Here is a 24,151-nt window from a genome sequence, read left to right on the forward strand (position 1 = left end):
GTATCCCTTCTGTTGAAAAAAATCACACCAGTCTAAGTTTTGTAGCAAAACATGCCCTGATTGGTCTTTGTCTTGCAAACAATCAATAGGTTCGTTAAGAAAAAAATGCCCGTTTAATTGCATTAGAGATAGCTGAAGCGACAACGTCGGTGCTAGAAGGAGGGCTTAAATAATGAAATCATTATTCTGAACACGACCGTGTGCGATTGGTAGTGCGGTGGAAATGTTCGCTAGTCGCTAGTTTCACAAAAGTAAGGCGTGCCATTCATTGCACGTTAGCGTGGCTCGGTGGGCACGGTAAGGAAACAATACCTACTACAAAATACTTGGATAAGTACGTGCCTACTTCATCATTAACAACTAACAAACTAACCATCCATCGCCGCCGGCTTCTCTCAGAGTAAGACGAGTTTAGGCCATAGTTCACCACACTGGAATTGGCGAATTATGTGTAGGTAAATAGTTATATTACTTAGTGTTACACTAGGTAGGTACACTAGGTTTCATTATAATGAAAGATACAATAAAAAAAAGTAGAACGATGACCAACAAATGCGTGGAACAGATACTGAATGTTAAAATTAGTAATGAAATCAAAAGTAATGCCGATGAAATGCAAACAAACCGTATTTGATAGCTGCGTACTATCTATCTATACCTACTAACCAGATGGTAGCCAAACCTGGGCCCTGACATAAAAACTAGAGCAAAAACTAGCAATCTGCCAGCATCATACGCAATGGAACGTAGTATGTTACATGTATAGGTAGTTACTCTATACCTAATACTTAGCCGAAAAGGCCGAAGTGAATGTAAAACAGAAGGAATAACATTTCATTCTAAAAAAGATTTTTATTTATTTTTATACTTTATAGTTTTTGATTTATCGTTCAAAATGTCGAAAAAATACGACCAGTACCTACGTAAACGTAAACCTCGGTGCGCGAGCCTGACTCGCACTTGGCCGGTTTTTGACAGCTGGCTCTGGATTCTAGCTCGACTCTAAGATGGAATCATTGTAGGGCGAGTTGTAATTATAATAAAGATTGTAATTTGTAAGAAGTAGGACCTACTGGAACCATACCTAATAGGCTATTTTACACTTTTTGAAAAGTGTCTTAATTTGATGCTAAAATGATAGTTAATATACTTTATCAACACGAGCCAACATCGGACAAACATGTACGAACTACGAACTATCTCTCCACATGTGGAAGGCTAGACGAACAGTTGAAGTAGGTATTGGCCGAGCGCCTTTCTGGAGCCGGCATTAATGAAATACACATAATCGAGCCGCCGCGCTGGAAACGTATTGTAGTGATCTTTGGGCTAGAACCATAGATGATACACTATACCTGCTAGAACCCAGAGCAGAGCCGTAAAACCAGTAAAAAAAAATGTCATTGTCAAAGTCATCAAGCCAACATTCGCAACAAAAATTTTGCCTTCAAAACAAAAACATTATTACAATAATTAATTCCGTATCAGTTTGGCGTCCCACTCTGAAAATTCCTATAGATTAGCTCTTCGTCTTCTGTGTTTGTAATAATTTGAATAATGGTGCGACGGCAGCGTGAACCAAGTTCTACAGAGGATGAAATAGTAATCGGTAAAAATATTTATTTTGTTACATTTTGTATGTTACCTATTAAATGTAAGAAAAATTATTGATATTTCAAATTATCTTAGACACATCACCACAAAAGAAGCACAAACGGCACAAACATAAAAAACACAAGAAGCGAAAGATCGACAATATCTACGACAGCGATACATCGATCGATGTGGCTTACGAAGACATTATAGAAAAGTCTTACAAAATGAAGTCGAAGAAGGATATGCCTAGTACTTCAGCGGCAGAACTTCTGAAGGCCCAAGCAAAGTCGTCGTCAGATTCTCGCAAATCAATGCCTGGGTCAACATCAAGCACTCCTCCAAAAGTTCCTCCTAAGAAGAAAAAAGTTAAAGGTCGTGACAGTGGTACTTCCAGTGAAGAGGAACGCTGGCTTGATGCTATTAAGTCTGGAAAACTTGAAGAGGTATGTCTAAATATTTTTTAATTAAAATTAACTTTATAAAACCCTTTTTTATCTAGGTTTTTCCTCATAGATTGATTAACTCTATAGAACACTGATTTGAACCTGAGTTCCAGTCAGATCCCAGAAATACATGTGGCACATCCCTTTGACAGCACTAATGTAACTCTTATAAGAGAAAAAGATATAAAAGTTTATGCATAGAAAGAGGTGTTTATTAAATTTCAGGCTGCAAGCTGAATTGCATTTTATTGTGTCCTAAGTCATTAAGGCAAGAGTTGCTATTTAAACATCTTTGTGGTATGATCCTTCAGTACCTGGAAGGTACTTAACTGTTCTGTAGTTTAAACCTCACTCAATTTTGAGTTATTACCTTCATAAAAAATCCTATATGGGTTCCTTTTTTCCTTTTGAGTTACAGAATCCTAAAAAAATATTAGTTGTTAAAAAAATATTCTAGAGTATAGCAGTAGGTATAATCTAAATCTGAAAATATTTTTATCAAAGATAAAAAGTAAGAATTTAGCTGGATATAATTGTATTTTTAAAATGTTTCAGGTTGATGAGGAGTTAAAGAAAATCAAACCCAAAGATCCCAAAATGATGACTGCTAGACAAAGAGCTATGTATGAAAGAGGCACAGATAAAGAACTAAGTCCAGGAGGAGAGGTGCTGCTTGCATTACCATCAGGTTATAAGGAAAAAGTCATGACAGCAGAAGCTATTCAAAAAGCTGCAATAAAGTCTCAAAAACGAAAACAATTAGCTGACGAAAAGAGGGAAAAAGATAAAAAGAAAACAATGGACCGTCTTCTCAAGAAACAAGAGTCAAAGAATCTTAAAAATTCTCAAAAGGGAAAACCAGTCAGAAAACAAGAACCAATGATAGTGTATAAAAATAGTAACAATGAAATATCACTGTCTTTACCATTGGGTATCCCATTTCCATTAGAAACAAAACCTCCGTTAGAACCTCCAAAACCAATCACATGTGGCATAAATGGATGTAACAATATCAAAAAATACAATTGTTCTAAAACTGGTGTACCTCTGTGTAGCTTAGAATGTTATAAGAAAAATATGTGTTTAATAAATGTTCATTAAATGAATGTTCATTTCCTTACATATCACCCCTATACCATAGAATGACACCATTTTCAATGAAGAAATTATCAACAGAAAAGAGAAAATGAATATTTCTAAGAAATAATAATAATTTGCATTGGTATACTTCTGTACAGCTCTTTTAAGATTCATTTTCGTAAGCTTCTCTAACTTATATTATAGGATGTGATGGTACAAAATAAACAAATTGGACAGCTAAACAGTGAGCATATATTTTTGTAAGAGTTAGAGAATATATTTTATAAATGGTAAGTTTTACATCATCTCACTACTGACAATGGATCTTCTCTACAATGAGAGGGAGATAAGGGAGAGTTTACACAAATATTTTTTTTTTATTCTACACATGCATAGATATTGATCTGTCTTGAAATAAAGAATTAATGAATGTACTGTACATAATTATCATAAGGAAAATAAACTAATCATGTTTTAGCCATAATTTACTTTTATTTGATGAAAATAACAAATAAATAGCCTCAAAATTAATCCCTGCGAGACCCAACTCATAATGCATAGATACTATTTGGGTGTGTATAGTCATCATGATTAATATAGTGTAGTGTAGCGTTGCTTAAATAATACTCTGAACTGATCTTACTAGTGACTAGAGAGCAGACTTTAGTTTCTTAAATAAGCAACAGCATAAATTATATTAGAGTTGCAATAAAAGTAATAAAGCTAACTATATTACGTATAACTAGCTTACTCCCGCGACTTCGTACGACTGTGTGGACTACACAAATTTCAAACCCCCTCAGGGGTTAAAATTTTCAAAAATCCTTAGTGGAGGCCTACGTCATAATATCTATATATGCCAAATTTCAGCCTGATCCGTCCAGTGGTTAGAGCTGTGCGTTAATAGATCAGTCGGGCAGCCTTTCCCTTTAATAAATATAGATAATATCAAACTAAATAAACCACATTACTCATGAATATACAATAATATAATAATATACAATAATATTAAAAAGCTAGATTGATCTCAGTATTGTCTTATGATGACTATACAAACACCAAATTCTGGCATAAAATCATACAAAAAGAAATGGAACAATAAATATCAGACTAGACAGAATATTTCTGACTTATTTAATTGGCATTACATAACAATTACTATAGTTGATTCTACATTACATATATCATAGATCACTTTCAAGTCATTCAACATCCAAATATTTATGATTAAATTGTAGCAATACTTCATATTATGAAAATCTGCATACCAAGAACAGTCATTGATACAAAAAGAAGACTTGCCGTGGAATGAAAAAGTAAAAGGAAAAAGTACTCAATACTTTTTTCCCTGTCCTATCAAAGCTATTTATGCTCAAGTACTATTGTTATACTTACTGAAAAGTTAATGAAAAATACAATTAATATTTTGGATAAAAAATAAAAATATGAACCTTCTGTATTTTTAAATGACTTGTTTAAGTATACAGTACGTGGCGGAAAGTAATGTACATTGGCCTTTGGAATGACATTTCGGCTTTGTAGAGCATTGTCTCTGTCACTCATACCTATATCAGGTTTTGTCGGTCTCAAAGACAGGGACAATGCTCTACATATCTGCTATTTCCTTCTAAAGGTTGATGTACATTACTTTCGGTTGCAAACTGTGAGTATGAGAGTATTTTCATCAATAATTTGTATATATACTTATCTACCACAAATTCATTTCGCCTAGTTACAAATATGATTATGTATGCTTATATTATGAGTTTTACTATTTTCCTATTCTCTGAAGCTACAATCAACATTAATTTGGCAAATTACTTGAGCTGTTATGTAGTGTGATAACTTTTAGATGTATAATTATACTATGAGTGTACTGCAAAGCTTGTACCTAATTTCTATATATTAAAGATTCCACATTCTTATTATTTAACTACAATACATTTTCTTTGTGAAAGGGAGGAGATATTGCTATTCAATTGATGAAACATTTCATCAATTTAATATTACAATAACTGAGACTTATAGAATAGAAAATACTGTGAGATAGAAAATGAAAAAGAATCTATTGTAAAATTTCAAATTACATTTACAATACTGCTATAAAATCTACTTAGAAATAAAATCATGGACTTGAAATTAGGTATGTGACATTTTCTGCATTGTGGATCTATGTGTATCACATACTATTTTGCAACTGTCAGTTTTAATGCAAAACTTTTAAAATGTACAAAAGGTATATTATTCTGCCATGAACTGCACACAATATGAGTAATGGACACATACTTGTACTATAATTTTGAGCTTAATTTAACATAAACATAATAAAAAAAATATCATGTTACATATTATTAATTAATGTGGAATGTTTTGCATTAAAAATGGCATACTTTCCCATATTCACTAAGTACAATAGATAATAATAATTGTAGACACAAATATATTGTCCAATTCAGCAACTTCTTTGAGTAAATGCTTCACTTTGTCATCACTAGTGTAGGAGCTCACAGATAGCCGAGCCGAGCCTCACAGAAAAGTTAATAGTTTAGTCAAGTCTTAAATACCAAGGCATGGCAGCCAGCATAATAATGGCAGGATATAACCGGCTTGGTATCAAACGTTTGTACGTTTGGAGCTCCGTAGGCGGGCCAAGCCTGACTGTAACCGCTAAGATTGATTATTCTGCTTATTTGATCTTAGTCGGGCCAAACCCGAGCGCTCCTCCTCCTCATCACTAGTGCAAGAAAGGCCGCCAACAGCACCCCTGGACGAAGTAGCCTGTATTAAATCCTGATCAGGCCCATTACGACTTTCATATAGCAAGATTCCCAAAGTCTCTTCATATATCCTAGCTTCAGGAAATTCTACTTTAGTATGCTTCTTATCAGTAGCATAAACAATTGATGTACAACATACTTCTGCACATTTCTTACCGTGGCCAAAAAATGACCAACAACAGATTTCATTGGAGCCAATGACATCTTTTATGAAGAGGACACGCCCACTGAACCTTAGCGAAAGTTTGTCAAAAAGTTCAATGTTTTTAAGCAAATTATCGTCTGATGTACTTGTGTAGGAATACTTGTTATTATGTCGGTTGATGAGTAATTTCACCACAGGCTGAAAAAAATTATAGTTTCATTAGTTTTATTTTATCATGGCACACACACATAAATTCACATAATTTTACTATTTAAAAACTAACAGATGCCCGCTACTTTGTATGCATGGATTTAGGTTTTTAAAAATCCTATGGGAACTTTTTGCCTTTCCAGGATAAAAAGTAGGCTATGTCATTCTCCAGGGCTTAAACTATACCAATGCAAAAATCACGTCGATCCGTTGCTCCTTCGAGACGTAATTGAAGGACAAACCAACAGACAATCACACTTTCGCATTTATTAATAATGAGTTGGCATTCATTTCCTTCTGACAAGCCTCACTGTAAACTAAAATCTACTTTGTTCTATTTTCTATCGCTATTTTTAACAGCTATTAAAATACACGAATTCAATGTGTGCATATGCAACATAGTATGTCTCCTTACGATGAACTCTTTAACTTGGACATGACTTTAAAATATAGTTAAATTATTTTTATTGCTTTTTACAAAAATAAAATAAACAAACCTTAGATGTGGACATAATCAAAAGTTGCTCCTCCTTCTGTGAAGTGATAAGTGGAACTCTACAAATCGGTTCTGCTTCTCTCTCCTTCTTACTCAATGCTTGCTGGCAAGAATCTGTTAACTCTTCGATTAAGAAGTATTTAGCTTCAGCCAGTAGTTCCATAATTTCGCGATAACTATCTGGCAAAGCGACTGTACCATCTCGAAGATAATTCAGAATTGTGCCAAAATGTTTTCCACAGCGATCAATTAAAATCCAACCTAAAACCATTTTAGATCTATGTTAAGCATGCAAATTCAATATTTAAAACAAGTACAAGTAGACATTTCTTTAGCGAACGAAAAATACCTTCAGAATCAGTGAGGACTTCCATTCTGCCACTAAACATGGTCCGTAACATGTTATCACTTTTCGTTAGTGTACCAATGGTGGTATAAAATAAAGTGCCACCCACATTTAATTTCACGTACTGCGACGGACTTCCTTTTATCAATGTTTTGTGATCGCCCGACATTTTAGAATATCATCAAGCTCCTCCAAGCTCGATATTTGAACGAACACTTTGAAAGAGTAGCGGATTTTATAAACTTGATTTTACTTATTATATCGTGATCATACTGTCTTCATTAATTTCATTTAATTTATAATATTCTCAAAAAGAAAATATAGCTCGGAAAATTCAGAATTTCATGAATATTTCATTATTTCATTATGAGCAGTATATATAATGCACAGACCAATAACATACCTATATGATATAATGTATCCTATATGTTATTGGTCTGTGATGTAGGTACTCTGTGATTATGAGTTGTCATAGATAATGACTTATTTTAAACCTGTTTCTACAGCTCTGGCCACTGGGCCTTGTAGTTCACGTATCTAGTGCAAATTGCACAGATATAACATACCTACAGAGAGGCAACTAACGTGGCCCCCTCAGTCTCTCTCGCTCAAGCAGTTACTTGTGAAATGCAAGCAGCAAGTTACTTGTGAAATGTTATTCCTTCTATTTTACGTTCGCTTCGGCTATTGTAACCTAGTATACTGCAACCCACCACTGCACCTCAAAAACAAAAAACAACAAAACAAAATATCAGTTGTTTCCTTAAAATACTTGAGTCAACATAACCTCACTTCACGTTGTTTATCTAGATTTCATGTACAAAATACTTCTTGAGAAACAAAAAAAGTAGTCACGGTGATAAGGACAAAACATAATCATTTTGTCACGATCTAATAAGAAAAAATGCATTTAATATTCTCTGGTATCTCAGACAAAGGATCAAGGTGGACTTGGCATCAAAATAATAAAAATAATACCATGTTAAAACAAGCTAAGTGTAGGTATGGAAACGCCTTAGGAAAAGCTCTGAACAGTGATAAAGACAAAAACACATTTTTTTGTGTTCGTCATAGTTTAGCTTTTTTTGTTGGGCACAGCTGCCTAACAAACCTCTGTGATAGTAACTAGTTAATTTATTGCGAATATAACGAGCCTAAGCTTTTTAAAAGTCCCGCAAATTGCTAATGCGCGTGGCCGCCATTTTAGTGACGTCAGCACTAGACAGAAGTTTCGAGCTAATGGTATGTCAACATGACGTCATTTCGATGTTAATGAGAAATGGTTCCAGCGCAATAGCAATTTGCGGGACTTATATTGTTTTGTGCCTTTCTGACTACAGTTGTCACTGAAGTTCCACAAGTTCACCTTGATCCTTAGTCTGAGCCACAGACATATACCAAGACCATATCAGGCTCAAAAAGGCTAGAATCCAGAGCTATAAAACCAGTTTATAAAAAAAACAAGACCATATCCATAGAGAAACTTTGACCAAGAAAAAGTCTGTCAATTTTTTTTTTCGTAAACTAAAAAAATTGGCTTTAGTTTCGGAGGCTTGCCGCCTGCACGATTTTTTTTAGAGAATTTCGCGCGTCAGTCATTTTCTAATCATAATTTAATGCACTAAATCCTTAAAATGGGTGCATATTTATCAGAACCCGTTACTGAAAAAATGTCTAGTGACGAATTTAACGATAAACTTGAATGCGGTGCGAGCTCCATGCAGGGTTGGCGTGTCAATCAAGAGGTACGATGGTGTTTCGTTGCTAATCATACAATTTAACGTTACCTTTTTTTCGATGCTGATTAATTATTATTGCCTTAAATATAATTACATTCCTAGACTAATGAAGGGTCGCCGATATTGTGTGTTCACGTACAGTGTTGTCTAATGGTCTTACCACAATCACCTTACAAAGTACAAACCACTGGTTTGTTTGAAACCAGGCATGCAAGAATCAGTACCTAACTAAAATTAAAACTATTGTTATTTAAAAGGTGCTTCTGCCTTTAACACAAAGACGACTTTGTGTAAAAGGCAGAAGCACCTTTCCTACCTTAAGCTATCTTACGTTACGGTTTTTTTTAAATGTACCTATAGGTTAAATACAGTTTAAATGTATTTCTTTTAGGATTCACATAACACTATCTTGGACTTTGATGAGCATACATCACTGTTTGCGGTGTACGACGGTCATGGCGGTGCAGAGGTAGCTACATATTGCTCACAAAATTTGCCCAACTTTATCAAAAACACTGAGGCATACAAAGGTGGAGATATGATTCAAGCCTTGAAGGATGCCTTTCTTGGATTTGACACTACCATTGCCAGTAAAGAGGTTATGGACATATTAAAGGAATTAGCAGGTGCAGTATAACTTTACACATTTTATTATGTATACTTTTTAAGGTGCCATACCTAAAGGGTACCAACGGGACTGTCACTAAGCCTCCACTATGTCCATCCATTTATCTGTCTGTCTATCAGTGGGCTGTACTCTTGAACCATAATAGGTAGCGAGTTGAAATTTACAGTGTGTATTTCTATTGCTAATATAACAACAAATAGTAAAAGTTTCAAAATGGCTGCCTTGTAAATTAAGAAGAACAATTTTGTATGATGGTATGGATCCCCTTGTATTTGAGTCTGACTAGCACTTGACCATTTTTTAAGCTAATGGGTCCTTTTATGAAACACTAGATGTTAACCTGCGACTTTGTCTGCATGCATACATAGGTTTTTAATTCCACTGGAACTTTGATTATCTGGGATAAAAAGTAGCCTAAGTATGTGTTAAGTCAGAGTAAAAGCATCCATTTCAAATTTCAGCCAAATCCATCCAATAGTTTTTGTGAGAAAGAGTAACAAACATACACACACATATACAAACTTTCACCTTTATGATATTAGTGTGATGTGATACATATTGATTAATTTTATTGATGAGAAATTATAATTGTCTGTATAGGTGAAATAAACCCCCCAGGGCCGAGTGATAATGAAGAATCTGAAGACGAAAACATTAGTAACCTCTATAAAGATGCAAGACTTCCACTACAGGTTATATTTTCAATATTATACATTTATTTTTCTGTTTCTTATGTAGAAAACTGAAAATTAGAGTATTTGAAGTCTAATAAAAAACAATCAACAAATAATAATAATCAGTAAATTATGTAATTATGCAAGATAACAAAACTTACCATAAACTGGTAATGCCACTATGTAAAGTTTTCGCCGAAAATTAAAAATACACTTAAAATCGAGACTATTGTTTTATAGACTCAAATAGTATGTTTTTTATAGGAAGTTTTGGCAAAATATGAAAACAAGTTGAGCGCTCTCCATCGCACTAGGCTTGGTGATACTGCTACTCCAATGTCTCCTTGTTTGCGCGCTAAGAAACATGGAGAAGAGCCTGGTGGCTCAGGTAAGATTAGCAACATATGATCATCATCGTCATCATCATTATCAATTGATAGATGTCCTTTGCATAGGCATAGGTCTCTTGTAGGGACTTCAATATGCCATGGTCCTGCGCCGCCTGAGTACAGCAACCCTGCAACTTGTTTGATGTTGCCTGTCCGCCTAGTAGGGGGTCGTTAAACGCTGCGCTTTCCAGTGCGAGGTCGCCATTCTAGCACCTTGGGACCACAAGGTCTATCGGTTTTTCGAGCTATGCGCCTTGCCCTTCAGCTTTGCAACCCATTGAGCTTTGTTGGTTACTCTGGTTCACCAATGGATCTCCTCATTTCTGAATTAAAGAAATAGAGAAACTCCAAGCATAGTTCTCTCCATTGCTCACTGAGTGACTCAGGATTCGGGAATGCGAGTAACCGAGGTTGTCGTCGAACGAATGTCAGTTAGGGCAAAGGCTTAAGGCGGTTACGCACTCATAAGATCCGAGTCCGTGAAAATATGTTCCAAAGTAGTCGTAAAACTATTTTAGCTTATGACATATGAGTTATGACGTACAGTACGCGACAGAAAATAATGTAAGTACCTTTAGAAAGAGGTAGTGATTTTGTAGAGTTTTGTCTCTGTTGTTGAGACTGACAAAAGTCACATAGGTATGAGTCACAGAGACAACGCTCTGCAAAGCTTAAACCTCTTTCTAAAGGTCTATGTACTTACTTTCTGCCGCGTATTGTAGATATTTTTATATCCGTATTTCCACGGATTCGAATAGTAAGAGCGGAAGACTGCGTGATCACTCTTATATTGGACAGAGAGTGTACAAAATATATCCACTGAGACATGCAATAGATTTGCAGATTTAGATTTCTGATGTCTATTGTATGTTTCACTTGTACTTGGTTTTCAGGTGCTGGTGCATCCAGTTCCAGTTCAGGAAGAGATGTGGCCGGTTCAAGTTCAGAGCAAGTTGAAGACGAGGCAACGTCCAGCAAGAACGGCTCGTCTTTAGTGGAGGAAGGGTGTAAGACTGAAGAGGACTCTGGTGTATCCTCGACTAATTTGAATGAAGAAGACAAGGAAGTGAATGGAGAGGTATTATTTATTAATAGAATAGCTGCCCCAGCGAGCTTCGTACCGCCTAACAGACGATTCTTTATTTTTTTATTTTTTTTAATACTTAATAATTATAATAATAAATAATAATTTTTTAATTTTTCTCTCCGTAAGAACCATCCTCGTACTTCAAGGAATATTATAAAAAAAGAATTAGCGAAATCGGTTTAGCTGTTCTCGAGATTTGCGATGACCAACACATTTAGTGATTCATTTTTATATTATAGAGATGATGCCAGCGACATAGTCCACATGGCTTTAGATTTTTAAAAATCCCAAGAGAACTCTTCAATTTGTTGGGATAAAAAGTAGCCTTAATATATTCATATGTAGTAGTATATTCATATGTGGGATGCCAAGCTATGGCTGTACCAAACAGATGCCTGCAACTTTGTCCAAGTGAAATATGATTTTTTATGAATCCAGTGGGGTACTCTTTGATTTTCAGAGATAAAAATTATGTGAGATGCTACGTAATAATATAATGATATTTCTTTTAAATTTTTTTAACGAACGACCAATGATATCCATACTAATATTATTAATACGAAAGTGTGTCTGTCTGCCTGCCTGTCTGCTAGCCTTTCACAGCCCATCCGTCCAACCGAATTTGACAAAATTTGGTACAGAGTTAGCTTGAATCCCGGGGAAGGACATAGGCTACTTTTTATCCCAGAAAATCAAAAGGGTTGCTATGGGATTTTTGAAAACCTAAATCCACGCGGACGAAGTCGCGGGCATTATCTAGTGTCCTATATTTATTTATTAGGGAAAAGAAAGAACTTCTAATTGACTATTCCTAAATCCATACTAAAAGTTATATTTTAGTCAGTCATTGGCACCGATTCTAAGCACAACCTAATTTTAGAGTATTCGCACCCTCTTCTTACTATTGTAATATGAAAAGAACAGAAGCAGTTTGACATTTCTAAATTTAATTTTTAGATGGTAAAACCCGTGATTTTAGCACGCAGTCGCGAACCTACTGTTTAAATTTGTATTGTGCACTAAAATTTAGAGTCTTTAAATGTGAAAGTCATGTTCCGTTCCTTTTTTAGCATTGTTAAAAAGAAAAGGATGCAGATACTCTAAATTTAGTTTAGAGTAAGACAAAGGAATCGGTGCCAATGATAAAACATGTATGGATTTATATTTTAATCCTAGGTATCTACTACTGATGACAAGAACAAATCTGTCACAATGGAGGTTGACAAGGTGGCTAACACTCCAGACAGTTCTGGGGAAAATTGTAACCAACCAGAACAGAGTGTTGCTTCCAAGGCATCAGGGAACGGATCCACCACCTCTGAAGTGTGCAATGGAGAAGTGACAAATTCAAAGGTTGACGGAGAAAATAATATAAGCTCCTCAAATGGTTCCACTACACCTAAATCTGAATCAACCAAAGGTAATATTTAAATGACTTGAAGTTTTTATAAAATTGAACATTATTTTTGCTGTTTCTTTTTTATTTTTTAAATTTGAAATTAGGCAGTTCATATTAAAATAGTGAGAAGATTGTGAGCACCTTCATACAGTTTCTTGTATTACAGCTTTTACTGGCCATTTTGAAATTCCATTTATCTGAATATATAAAAGGAAAAGCTGACTGACTGACTGACTGATCTATCAACACACAGCCCAAACTACTGGGCAGATCGGCGACGACGATGATGTAGACATCCGCTAAGAAAGGATTTTTGAAAATTCAACCCCTAAGGGGGTAAAATTGGGGGTTGAAATTGATGTAGTCCACGCGGAAGGAGTCACGAGCATAAACTAGTTGTTAGTATTTAAAATTGTCAGTTTTGCAAACATTCAAGGTACATTTGTACCAACCAAAACAGACAAATCTGTATGGTGCAACGTGCAGCATGTACTGCCTGCCCTCCTACTGCTCAACATGCAGGAAAAGCCAGCCACCAAGCAAGGCCATCACCATACAGATTTGTCTGTTTTGTGATTCTAGCAAACTAGCTGATGCCCGCGACTTCGTACGCGTGGATTTAGGTTTTTTAAAATCACGTGGGAACTCTTTGATTTTTGGGGATAAAAAGTAGCCTGTGTCCCTTTCCAGGTCTTAAACTATACCCATGCAAAAAAATTACTACGATCAGTTGTTCCGTTGCGACGTGATTGAAGGACAAACCAACAATTAAGCACACTTTCGCATTTATAATATGGATAGTGATTAAACTTTTATGTAGTTCCTTATATTATATCACAGACTTTCGCTAAGTAAAGCCTGCTTTGTGTCCTACAGTTTTGCAAGTAGGTATGTATTTCATCATCATCATGATCAACCCATCGCCGGCTCACTACAGAGCACGGGTCTCCTCTCAGAGTGAGAAGGCTTTTGGCCATAGTCTACCACGCTGGCCAAGTGCGGATTGGCAGACTTCACACCCCTTTGAGAACATTATGGAGAACTCTCAGGCATGCAGGTTTCCTCACGATGTTTTCCTTCACCGTTAAAGCAAGTGATATTTTAATTACTTAAAAACGCACATAACTCCGAAAAGTTAGAGGTGCGTGCCCGGAATCGAACATCCGACCTCCGATTGGAAGGTGGACGTCCTAACCACTAGGCTAACACAGCTTCTATATGTATTTACTCTCAGAATATTAAAAACTAGCTGATGCCCCGCGACTTTGTCCGCGTGGAATTAGGTTTTCAAAAATCCCGTGGGAACTCTTTGATTTTCCGGGATAAAAAGTAGCCTTTGTCACTCTCCAGGTCTTTATCTATACCCATGCAAAAAATCACGTCAATCCGTTGCATCGTTGCGACGTGATTGAAGGACAAACCAACAAACAAACATACTTTCGCATTTATAGATAAAGCATCGCCTGTCTCGAGTTCCAAAATAATGCCTGATAGACCAAAGAAGTCGAGTCTCAGGCGCGCCGCCGCTGCCGTGTATGAGACGCTGAGGCAACATTCGCCCGATGACGACGAGGAAAGTGACTCCAATGACGAGACGTTCGAAGGTGGGGAAGTGGATTCCTCTGAGGGAGAAAATGTTAATGGAGTTGAGGATTCTTCTGAGGATGGTGAGTTATTATTTAAGATAACTGTAGCATTTAGTCTCAGGCTCAGTTACTTTTAAAGTCAAGTTTCAAATAACAGTAACACTGAGCGGTTACGCAATCATATGTCCGATTTGAGGCACGTCCAATATATTCTCACATATGACGGGGAGAACTTGGATGACAGAGGGCTAGTGTGTAAGCTACCTTATAAATGACATCATCTATGACTACTTCGGAACATATTTTTACGGATTTGGATCGGTTGCAGTGCGTAATTGGCCTGAGCAGCATTCACCTGATGGCAATGAGGAAAGTGACTTTAATGACACGAAGAGTGGGGAGGTTGATTCCTCTGAGGGAGAAAATTAAAATGGAGTTAAGGATTGCCAAACATTGATTTGCGTTGTAAAACATCGTCCATCTCGCTCTTGAGTGTGTCGTGTCCATAAATGTTGATAGCAATAGCATGCTCGCAAACTCTATCATGTGATAACGAGAGAGCACTATTAAAGGATCCGCTGTTGTTTAGGTGACGCGGAAGATGAAGACGAAGAAGAGGAATACGAAGCGGAATCCAGCGATGAAGATGGAGAAGAAGACATCAATATGGCGGAGGAGCCTGGCAATGACAGCGGCTGCACTGCTGTGGTGGCATTGCTCAAAGGTACATCTTTCATTGGGATTAATTTTAGGCCATTATGCGCTTGTCCAATCGAAATCCATACTAATATTATAAATGCGAAAGTGTGTCTGTCTGTCTGCTAGCTTTTTACGGCCCATCCGTTCAATCTATTTTGATGAAATTTGGTACAGAGTTAGCTTGCATCCCGGGGAAGGACATGGTTACTTTTTATCCCCGAAAATCAAAGAGTTTCCACCGGATTTTTTAAAAACCTAAATCCACGCGGACGACTGACTAGTCGCGGACATCATGCCCGCGACTAGTCGGTACCCTTATTATAAATGCGAAAGTGTGTTTGTTTGTTGGTTTATTGGTTTGTTGGTTTCCCTTCAATCACGTCGCAACGGTGTAACGGATTAACGTGATTTTTTGCATGTCTATAGATAAAGACCTGGAGAGTGACATAGCCTACTTTTTATCCCGGAAAATGAAAGAGTTCCCACGGGATTTTTAAAAAACCTAATTCCTTTAATATTTTTAGAAAGAAATAAAAATAATCATCTAAATAGCTGTATCGTCCGTTATTCCTTAGTTTGCTTAAAAGATGAACAAATTGCAGAAACCTCAGAGAAACGCGTAAGCGACGCGATTGGCCCGGCGCTTTAGACCTTCTGGAGTTCGATTTTTTACTTGTATCATGATTTCAAGTTCGCGGTAACGAGGTTGTATGGGCCGCGTTTAGTGGGCCTCTTATGAATTTCAGCGAGAAGCACAGTATGCAGCAGAAAATAATGTACATTGGCCTTTAGAATGACATTTCGGCTTTGGAGAGCGTTGTCTCCGTCACTCATTCGTATATGATGTTTTGTCGGTCTCAACGACAGACACTGCTCTACAAATCCGCTATCTCTTTCTAAAAGTCGATAAACATTATTTTCTACCACTAACTATACTTGTTTACCTTTTAAGTAAACTCAGTTAGATACTGTGTCAGAATTCTGTACAAAATAATTTGCTAATTTGTATTTTTTTCCAATTCGGATCAGACCTGCGCACAACCTGCCCCTACTGTAATGCACGTTCACTGCTAAAAACTTTTTAAAAGTATGTTAAAAAAAATAGTATTTACACACAGTGTATTACATCTACAAATTATACTCATAGTTTTACCCATTAAAAATAGTTTTTGTGGATACTTTACCCTTTTTAGGGTTCCGTAGCCGAATAGCAAATAATTTTGTTTGCGATCGTCGATATACTAATCTGTATCGAGAGATCAAAACAAGACTGCCCGTTTTTAAAAACATCCACCCCTTATTGGTTTCTATCATTCTCATATAACTATCTAAAAGTTAAATTTATTTAAAAGGAAAGGAACTGTATGTAGCGAACGCCGGCGACTCCCGCTGCATAATATGCCGAGAGGGCAAAGCGATCGACATGTCAGTTGACCACAAACCAGAAGACACGGCCGAACTCGAAAGGATCACGAAAGCAGGAGGCAAGGTGTCAAACGACGGCCGAATCAACGGAGGACTAAATCTATCACGAGCCATAGGAGACCATTCGTACAAGCAAAACAAAGACCTGGACGCTAAAGAGCAGATGATCACAGCACTTCCAGACGTGACCACCCTCACGATAGAACCTGAGAAGGATCAGTTCATGGTGCTAGCTTGCGATGGCATTTGGAATTTCATGTCTAGTCAAGATGTTTGCGACTTCATCTTGCCGAGACTGGCCGAAGGAAGGGAGAGGCTATCGCAGATCTGTGAAGAGGTTTGTCTCTATTTTATAACACTGAACATATAAATGCGAAAGTGTTTGTTTGTCCTTCATTCACTCTGCAACGGAACAACGGGCTGACGTGATTTTTTGCATGGACCTGAAGAGTGACATTGGCTACTTTTTGTCGCGAAAATCAAAGAGTTCCCCACAGATTAACTCAAGGCATTAGCTAGGAATCATATTACAATGTTACATAGACTCTTCTCTCTTTCTGAGAAGAGATCCATGCTCGGTAGTGAGCCGGCGGCGATATTTTTTTTAAATCTTTTATTAACAGACTTTTACATTTATGTATGTCAGCCTCGCGTGGATTTTGGTTTTTAAAAATCCCGTGGGAACATTTTGATTTTCCGGGATAAGAAGTAGCCTATCCCCTGGATATAAGCTAACTGAATACCAAATTTCATACAAATCGGTTGATTTGTTGAGCCGTGAAAAGCTAGCAAACAGACAGACAAACATACTTTTGCATTTATAATATTAGTAATAGTATCGACTAGCTTATGCTCGCGACTTCGTCCTACTGTGTGGACTACACAAATTTCAAACCCCTATTTCACCCCCTTAGGGGTTGAATTTTCAAAAATCCTTTCTTAGCGGAGATGACGTAGGCATCTGCTATCTGCATAACAAATTTCAGCCTGATCCGTCTAGTAGTTTGAGCTGTGCGTTAATAGATCAGTCAGTAACTTCATTATATATATCTCCTTTTATAGTCCTTTTATATATTTACATTTATTTGTTATTTTTTTCCTAGAATCTACATACAATAATGAAACATTTTGTTCGAGTAAAATACATTATGTGTAACAAAACTACATAGTTGGTCCGTAAAAAATTACTCCTCACGCGCCATTTTAACACTGAAGGGCGATTGTCTAAAACCTGCATCAATCATTTATTACAATCTCAATTGTTTTGATTGGCTGAATTTGTGCGATTCTTGTTGCAACAATGCACTGTAGCCAATAGTGAGCGAGCGTTAACCAATCAGAGATGATTGCGAGCGTGACATTGTAGCTGTCATTCTCATTCATTATATAATTTGTTGATTTGATGTTAAAACATTATTTTTAGATGTTTGACCACTGCTTGGCACCCAGTACAATGGGAGATGGCACAGGCTGTGATAACATGACTGCAATCATTGTGCGCTTCAAAGACGGCGTTATCGCTGACATTGGCCAGTATACCAATACTGAGGGCACGAAAAAACGCGCTGCCGAGGAAGAACCCAGTGAGGAGCAGCAAGAGTCAAAGAAGCAAAAAATTGACGACGCATTATCGAGTTCGGACGTAACTTCAAGTGTTTAGACCATGATTATGTTTTATACGGACAGTGTTCTACAGACAAGTATTGTACAATGGTAGAGACATTCTAATGAGAAAACACTATCATAGGTTTTACCCAGATTCTGTGTAGCTGATCGCAGATTACATGATTATATTATAGATGGTCACAAGTAGTCATTTACAGTTGTTGTCTCTGTCACTCATGCCTATCCGATGAGACGTTTTGTCGGTCTCAACGACAGAGACATTTAAAAATTTAAAGCATAGATGATGTAGATATAGGTATTATTTTTCATCTTTTGTAGTGGAAGTTTTCAGCGCCATCTATGAAAATTTTCTCGAACGTTGCCTGGAAACTTCCTCATTGAACCTTATCAGTTTGTGTTAAAACTTCACTAGTGGCAGGATATTGCTTTTTTATTAAAAACCACTTGTGGCCAGCTAGATACTGCCTTGTTATACAATACATTTCTAGTACTGAATAATGTAATGTTTGCGCCGCATGCAAATTGTACTGCGCGTGCTATAAAAAAAACTTAAGTTTACGTTACGCGGTATCAACAGTATCGACCTTTAGGTAGAGAGCGATTTTGTAATTCGTCGTCTCTGTCGTTAAGACCGACAAAACGTCACATAGGTATGAGTGACAGAGCAACGCTCTATAATGCTGAAATCTTATTCTAAAGGTTGATGTACAATATTTATTGGCGGCTACCGTAACACAAAGAGGTTGGGATCCTTATTTTAGGAGCAGAAGAACTACTTCTGTGTCAGAAGACTCCGCCACACGAGTAGATATTATAGACCAGAGGGGAAGCTTCACACTAGCTCGCGCACACCACGACGTGCCACGGACGCTCCGTGCGCCCAGTTTGGCGGCAAACGGAGCGTCCGTGGCACGTCGTGGTGTGCGTGAGCTGCGCTAGAGTGAGTGAACCTACAGCCAGCCGCTAGTATGAAGCTTCCCCTCTGGTCTATATATCTACTCGTGTGACTGCGCTCTTGCAAACCAATATCAGCGTTATATTTAATAAATATATTCTATATGTTATCTGCGATCAACGTTCATTCACGAATATAGGTGACATTTTTTTCCTCGTTCATATTAACATGTTTTTTTTTGTCTTTTTCACTTTTTTTTTGTTTCATGTTTTGCGAAATCTTCGCTTCGTGTTTGAATTTATGTCGTACAGTACAGTACTAACATATTATTTCAGAGGCCTTAAAAAGTTTGATAGCTAAACACTGTGACGATCACAATCACTTCCTGTTGGCTGACATATTAGCTGCCAAATTATTTTGATGCATTCCATAATTATGATGAAACACTGCATCAATTAATTGTGTTTATAGTTTAATATTATCTATTACTTTTTGTTAAATTCATTTATAGATTCTTCAGCATTCTTACATAATTAATCTTCAGCATTATTCTAGGATTCAATTTTCACGTCAAACAATTTGGTTACACAATAATTGTTTCTTACAAAAGTAAACAGTCAGCAATAGACTAAGCTAAGATTAGCTGCATTAATAAATTATTATAGAACTGACTCGATAGTAGGTAAGTAACAATAGTTATAAGCTTATGGTATTAGTGTTAAGGTTCTTTTGTAAGTTAAGAAAGGACTATTGCTAATTTTTTATTTCTGTTTTTTGGGTACGGTTGACATACCTACAGAGTGGAGTGGAGTGAAGTCATATAAGAAATACTGCCCCTCAGTTCACTCCACTATGCAGATGTGTGTTGTAAAGCGTTTAAATTTTTACTTCAAACAAAAATATGTATCTACTTGCTATTCATTCCCTCAAAGTACACTAAGCTGTACGAATACAAGTACGCTGGACTTACGATTGCTGGTTTGAATCAACTTGATTTTCGCCATTTTGGCGCTGATAGCAGCATCACGTAAGCTTACTTGAAACTAAATATTAGTGATGTGATGAGACATCGGTCAACATAGTGTCAAAACGAAGACCATTTGACACAGTGTCAATTTTAATTCCCGGTACGCTCGGTGGGGCGCTTCGTATCAGCACAAAAATAACTGATGTTGTACATGTTCCAGCATGCTTGTATAAGCCCATTTTAGAGGCTGAGTACGTGAAATCTAATTAATGTACAATTTATATCTCGAACAGCAAGAGTGCCCTAATGATTTTTCAGCTCTCCATTTTCATTTTTTAAAATACATGTATTAGATTATATTGTTTTTGGTATTTGATGAAACAATAATTGTGACGTTGTCAAGGTGTATTTCTGTTCCTACAATGAAAATTTAAATCTTTTTTTCGAATCAAGGGAATTGATATAAAACATAGTTGAAGGCCTGTCCCACTGCTCCGCAATGCTCGGGCACGCGGCGGATTTTAGCTGCGTGGGTCCGTTTGTTAGGCAGCGTGGGTACGTTTCCACGACGATAAACAATGATTGACTTACGGCAACACAGTTCTGCTAAGCAGTGGTCCGACCGCCGCGCCGCCGGCGAGAAAACGACCAACTATCCGCGCTTTTTCTCAAAAAACGCACAATAAATGAACATTCCGTGTAAACGAAAGAGATGCATATATCGAAAGTTGCTCTCTGACTGTTCACACTGCCGGCGACGACTCGCTTTACTCGTTTTGTCGCTGAGCGACGAGCTTTCAAAAATAAACTCGCTCAGCAATATTCGTTCAGAGATGCTCGCTCGCTTGAACACGTTAACGCGCGCGCAGGTTTGCACTGGACTGAGTGACCGCGGGCGAATGACGCGAGTAATCGCTCTTCGCGCTTGCACACTCGCTTATAGCCCGGCGACAAAAGTATCGAAACTACACACTCGTTTATAGTTTCTAGTTCTACTCGTTTCTCGTTCATCGTCGGCGGTCGGACCACTGCCTTGTACGCCTGTAGAATGGACACGGGCACACGCTATGCACGTGGTACACGAGTACCACGTGCATAGCGTGTACGTTCAAGCGATGAGATGTGTGGACGACAATTCTGCAGGCCACGCGTGTAGCAATGACCACCAACCACGTATTCGTGCGTAGCGTGTACGTGGATTGCAGTAGACGTTATCATTTTCATACAAAGGGAAACTGACCCAGCGTGACCGTGCACCTCAGTTGGACAGCAGCCCCTTAATTCTTTAGTTTTTTTATGTACGTTATCCCTTAGTCACATAAGTAGTAGTATTTTTGTAATCACATGATAAAATGTGGCAAAGTAAAATAATTTCACAAGTATTTTTTTTCCATAAAAATAATATAGATTTACCTGGGAAGAAACTTGTTTATTTTATTTTAGCAGATTCCCGTTATAAATTGTTTCATGTGTGAATTGATTAAAAAAATAAATTTTTACAGACTATAATGTTATTGTATGATTTTTTATAAATATTACCTTCATAAAATAACAACAAAATAATCATCAAATTGCATTGCAGTGCATTATTTATATATTTGAGTAAAGGTGCAGACACTGTATTGTGCTGTGTTGCAACTTGTAAGGCGATCTGGCGCGTTGATCGATAAAAATCGCGTCGAGCAAATTACGCCAGAGCGACTATAGTACGCGAAAGGTCGACATTGCAATTGTGGTGAGACGCCACCCCGATTGCCACCTCGACCTGTCGCGTACTGTAGTTGTGCATGTTTTCATTTTAAACCTAATACAAATTGTGGGACTCCGATCGCCCCTTCTGTCGCAACTCTCATCAGAGCAATAAAATTACTGTCTGTTATAAAATTTTATCTTAGCTGTGTCAAATATTCAATAGTTTCGATTTGAGTGGCTTCTAAAATTTGGAGAGCATCGTATTCACTGTCTAACTGTTCTAAAGCTATAGACTTATCGCTTATTTCAGCCTGAAATAAAAAATATATTTTAGAAAACCGAGATTAAATGACACCACTTTGATTTTATTTTTGTTGATAATGTTATTTAATCCTTACTTGCAGTTTTGCTTGTTCACTTTCTCTGTCTTTTGCTATAGATTTGACGAGATTAGTTGCACCTATAGCAGCCATTTTCTGCTTTTCTACATTATCTCCCAATTCTTTTAACATATCCAACAAAGTCGTAATTATTTTCCCGAAGTCTTGTACTTCTGAAAAGTTATTTGTTAATTAATAATATACCTCGGTTGACCTCGTGTTTTAGTGAAGATCTGAGGAATAGTTTCGGTGATAGAAAACAAACTCCTCAGCAGCAGCAAACTAATAGCGTACCTATATTACGCGACAAGTGGAGATGGCAATCGGGGTGGGGACGCGCTAACCCGGTGCGGGATAGCGCGGGTCCCCTAGCCGCATACACCCCGATTGCCATTTCGACCTATCGCGTACCTAGTAGTGTAGTCAAAAGTAGACTTAAAATTTTTTCCTTATTAGTAACAGGTTCGATTTCCGGTCAACTAGTCTAAAATATTACAAACTTTACCTACTTGTCTCATATTCTTTGCTAGTTTCCTTTAAATCTTCTGTTTCTTTGAGAACTGTGTTTTCAATAACTCTTATTTTGTTAATTTCATCGTAGTATAGGTGAGACTTCTGTAGTTCTTCAGCCATGATGTGTAGAAACTTGAACCTACCGTCAAAAATTAATCTTCTACCTATATAGGTGTGTATTCTATTTTACCTATGTATTCTATTTTATTTTAAACTTTCGGATCTACTTAAGTATTCTTCGGTTAAAAATAATACAACCTGATAAATTACCAAATATAATTTTTCAATTTATTTGTCTTATTTGTTTTGCTGTTAATGTAGGCAAGAGCAAGTTTGTAAACTGTTGCCTGGCAACAGGTAAGCAAAGAATATATTACTTCCATTGCGGCGTTAATATCGCAGCAGTGTGTAACTAAATGACCATCCTAATACAAAATGTACTGAAAACAGATATCGCAATAACGCATGCGATATTATCGACCGATAATAACGCGGCTGTGTGGGGGAGCCTTTAATCTATGAGTAGGTACAGTAGTCTAGCGGTTAGGACGTCCGTCTTCCAATCGGAGGTCGGGGGTTCGATCCCGGGCACGCACTTCTAACTTTTCGGAGTTCTGTGCGTTTTTAAGTAATTAAAATATCACTTAACGGTGGAGGAAAACATCGTGAGGAAACCTGCATGCATGAGATTTCTCCATAATGTTCTCAAAGGTGTGTGAAGTCTGCCAATCCACACTTGGTCAGCGTGGTAGACTATGGCTAAGACCCTTCTCACTCTGAGAGGTGAGCTGGCGATGTGTTGATCATGATGACTGGTTGCTCGACACTTCAGTCTAGGGCTGACGTCACTAAAATGGCGGCCACGCGCATTAGCAATTTGCGGGACACAGCGCGACAAACAAGGCTCTCTTGCTTGGATGAATGATGAATATGTTATTGGTCTGTGATGAATGCTCTCTTGGCATTTCAATGACATTGACAAGGGAGGCGCTGTTGGAGAACAAAGCCCATACAAAGCCATTCATCTATATTCAATGTACTCTGTGCCATTCATCCAAGAACAAAGGGGGCGTTAGTACAGTAGGTACGATTCATACTTAAATGCGTCTGCGTGAAGTTGCGACACGTGCCCTGTTACCCTCCCCGCTTCCCCGGACACCCAAAATGTGTGTGGTGCGCAAACTTTAGGGGCGCATTTATGTTTGAATCGTACTGTACCTACCGATTTTTGCCACGCGCCAAGAAAATCTTGTCGCACCGTAGGTATTAGACACCATAGATACGGATCTATAGAACAATAGAACATTATTACCCGTCTAGATACGTCAATGTCAAAAATTGTTGTTTAGGTATTTATGA

At 37.3% G+C, this 24,151-nt stretch overlaps 4 protein-coding genes across 4 annotated transcripts; 2 read left to right on the top strand and 2 right to left on the bottom strand.

Annotated features, from left to right (window-relative positions):
* Positions 1–1,398: 1,398 nt before the first annotated feature.
* LOC117996421 (INO80 complex subunit B) lies at positions 1,399–3,145 on the top strand. The gene is made up of 3 exons (XM_034984480.2): positions 1,399–1,609; positions 1,690–2,039; positions 2,595–3,145. The coding sequence occupies exons 1-3, from the start codon at positions 1,558–1,560 to the stop codon at positions 3,138–3,140; spliced, it is 948 nt and encodes a 315-aa protein (XP_034840371.1). The 5' UTR covers positions 1,399–1,557; the 3' UTR covers positions 3,141–3,145.
* A 446-nt stretch (positions 3,146–3,591) lies between these two features.
* LOC117996273 (BTB/POZ domain-containing adapter for CUL3-mediated RhoA degradation protein 3) lies at positions 3,592–7,476 on the bottom strand. The gene is made up of 3 exons (XM_034984317.2): positions 7,097–7,476; positions 6,749–7,008; positions 3,592–6,239 (listed from the first exon to the last, which is right to left on the bottom strand). Exons 1-3 carry the CDS (start codon positions 7,260–7,262, stop codon positions 5,787–5,789), a joined length of 879 nt encoding a protein of 292 aa, XP_034840208.1. The 5' UTR covers positions 7,263–7,476; the 3' UTR covers positions 3,592–5,786.
* Positions 7,477–8,614: 1,138 nt separating this feature from the next.
* Positions 8,615–18,827, top strand: LOC117996272 (protein phosphatase 1G). The gene is made up of 10 exons (XM_034984315.2): positions 8,615–8,838; positions 9,224–9,458; positions 10,061–10,152; positions 10,399–10,522; positions 11,417–11,601; positions 12,787–13,030; positions 14,461–14,676; positions 15,185–15,319; positions 16,647–17,056; positions 18,143–18,827. Exons 1-10 carry the CDS (start codon positions 8,728–8,730, stop codon positions 18,377–18,379), a joined length of 1,989 nt encoding a protein of 662 aa, XP_034840206.1. The 5' UTR covers positions 8,615–8,727; the 3' UTR covers positions 18,380–18,827.
* A 2,690-nt stretch (positions 18,828–21,517) lies between these two features.
* IFT20 (intraflagellar transport 20) lies at positions 21,518–22,927 on the bottom strand. The gene is made up of 3 exons (XM_034984877.2): positions 22,789–22,927; positions 22,298–22,452; positions 21,518–22,210 (listed from the first exon to the last, which is right to left on the bottom strand). The coding sequence occupies exons 1-3, from the start codon at positions 22,910–22,912 to the stop codon at positions 22,094–22,096; spliced, it is 396 nt and encodes a 131-aa protein (XP_034840768.1). The 5' UTR covers positions 22,913–22,927; the 3' UTR covers positions 21,518–22,093.
* Between the last annotated feature and the right edge of the window lie 1,224 nt (positions 22,928–24,151).

This window comes from Maniola hyperantus, chromosome 3 (assembly GCF_902806685.2).
Source record: "Maniola hyperantus chromosome 3, iAphHyp1.2, whole genome shotgun sequence".
NCBI classification, from domain to species: Eukaryota; Metazoa; Arthropoda; class Insecta; order Lepidoptera; family Nymphalidae; genus Maniola; species Maniola hyperantus.

What these genes read in the sequence shown, in the direction of transcription:
- LOC117996421 (XM_034984480.2), top strand. Translation starts at nt 1,558, where the DNA reads ATGGTGCGACGGCAGCGTGAACCAAGTTCTACAGAGGATGAAATAGTA. An exon ending in AGAGGATGAAATAGTAATCG is followed by an intron (nt 1,610 to 1,689) that starts GTAAAAATATTT and finishes AAATTATCTTAG; the next exon opens with ACACATCACCACAAAAGAAG. An exon ending in AGTCTGGAAAACTTGAAGAG is followed by an intron (nt 2,040 to 2,594) that starts GTATGTCTAAAT and finishes AAAATGTTTCAG; the next exon opens with GTTGATGAGGAGTTAAAGAA.
- IFT20 (XM_034984877.2), bottom strand. Translation starts at nt 22,912, where the DNA reads ATGGCTGAAGAACTACAGAAGTCTCACCTATACTACGATGAAATTAAC. An exon ending in TAGCAAAGAATATGAGACAA is followed by an intron (nt 22,453 to 22,788) that starts GTAGGTAAAGTT and finishes ATAACTTTTCAG; the next exon opens with AAGTACAAGACTTCGGGAAA. An exon ending in GTGAACAAGCAAAACTGCAA is followed by an intron (nt 22,211 to 22,297) that starts GTAAGGATTAAA and finishes TTTTTATTTCAG; the next exon opens with GCTGAAATAAGCGATAAGTC.
- LOC117996273 (XM_034984317.2), bottom strand. Translation starts at nt 7,262, where the DNA reads ATGTCGGGCGATCACAAAACATTGATAAAAGGAAGTCCGTCGCAGTAC. An exon ending in AGTCCTCACTGATTCTGAAG is followed by an intron (nt 7,009 to 7,096) that starts GTATTTTTCGTT and finishes AAATGGTTTTAG; the next exon opens with GTTGGATTTTAATTGATCGC. An exon ending in TGATTATGTCCACATCTAAG is followed by an intron (nt 6,240 to 6,748) that starts GTTTGTTTATTT and finishes AATTTTTTTCAG; the next exon opens with CCTGTGGTGAAATTACTCAT.
- LOC117996272 (XM_034984315.2), top strand. Translation starts at nt 8,728, where the DNA reads ATGGGTGCATATTTATCAGAACCCGTTACTGAAAAAATGTCTAGTGAC. An exon ending in AGAAGAGCCTGGTGGCTCAG is followed by an intron (nt 10,523 to 11,416) that starts GTAAGATTAGCA and finishes CTTGGTTTTCAG; the next exon opens with GTGCTGGTGCATCCAGTTCC. An exon ending in TGAGGATTCTTCTGAGGATG is followed by an intron (nt 14,677 to 15,184) that starts GTGAGTTATTAT and finishes GCTGTTGTTTAG; the next exon opens with GTGACGCGGAAGATGAAGAC.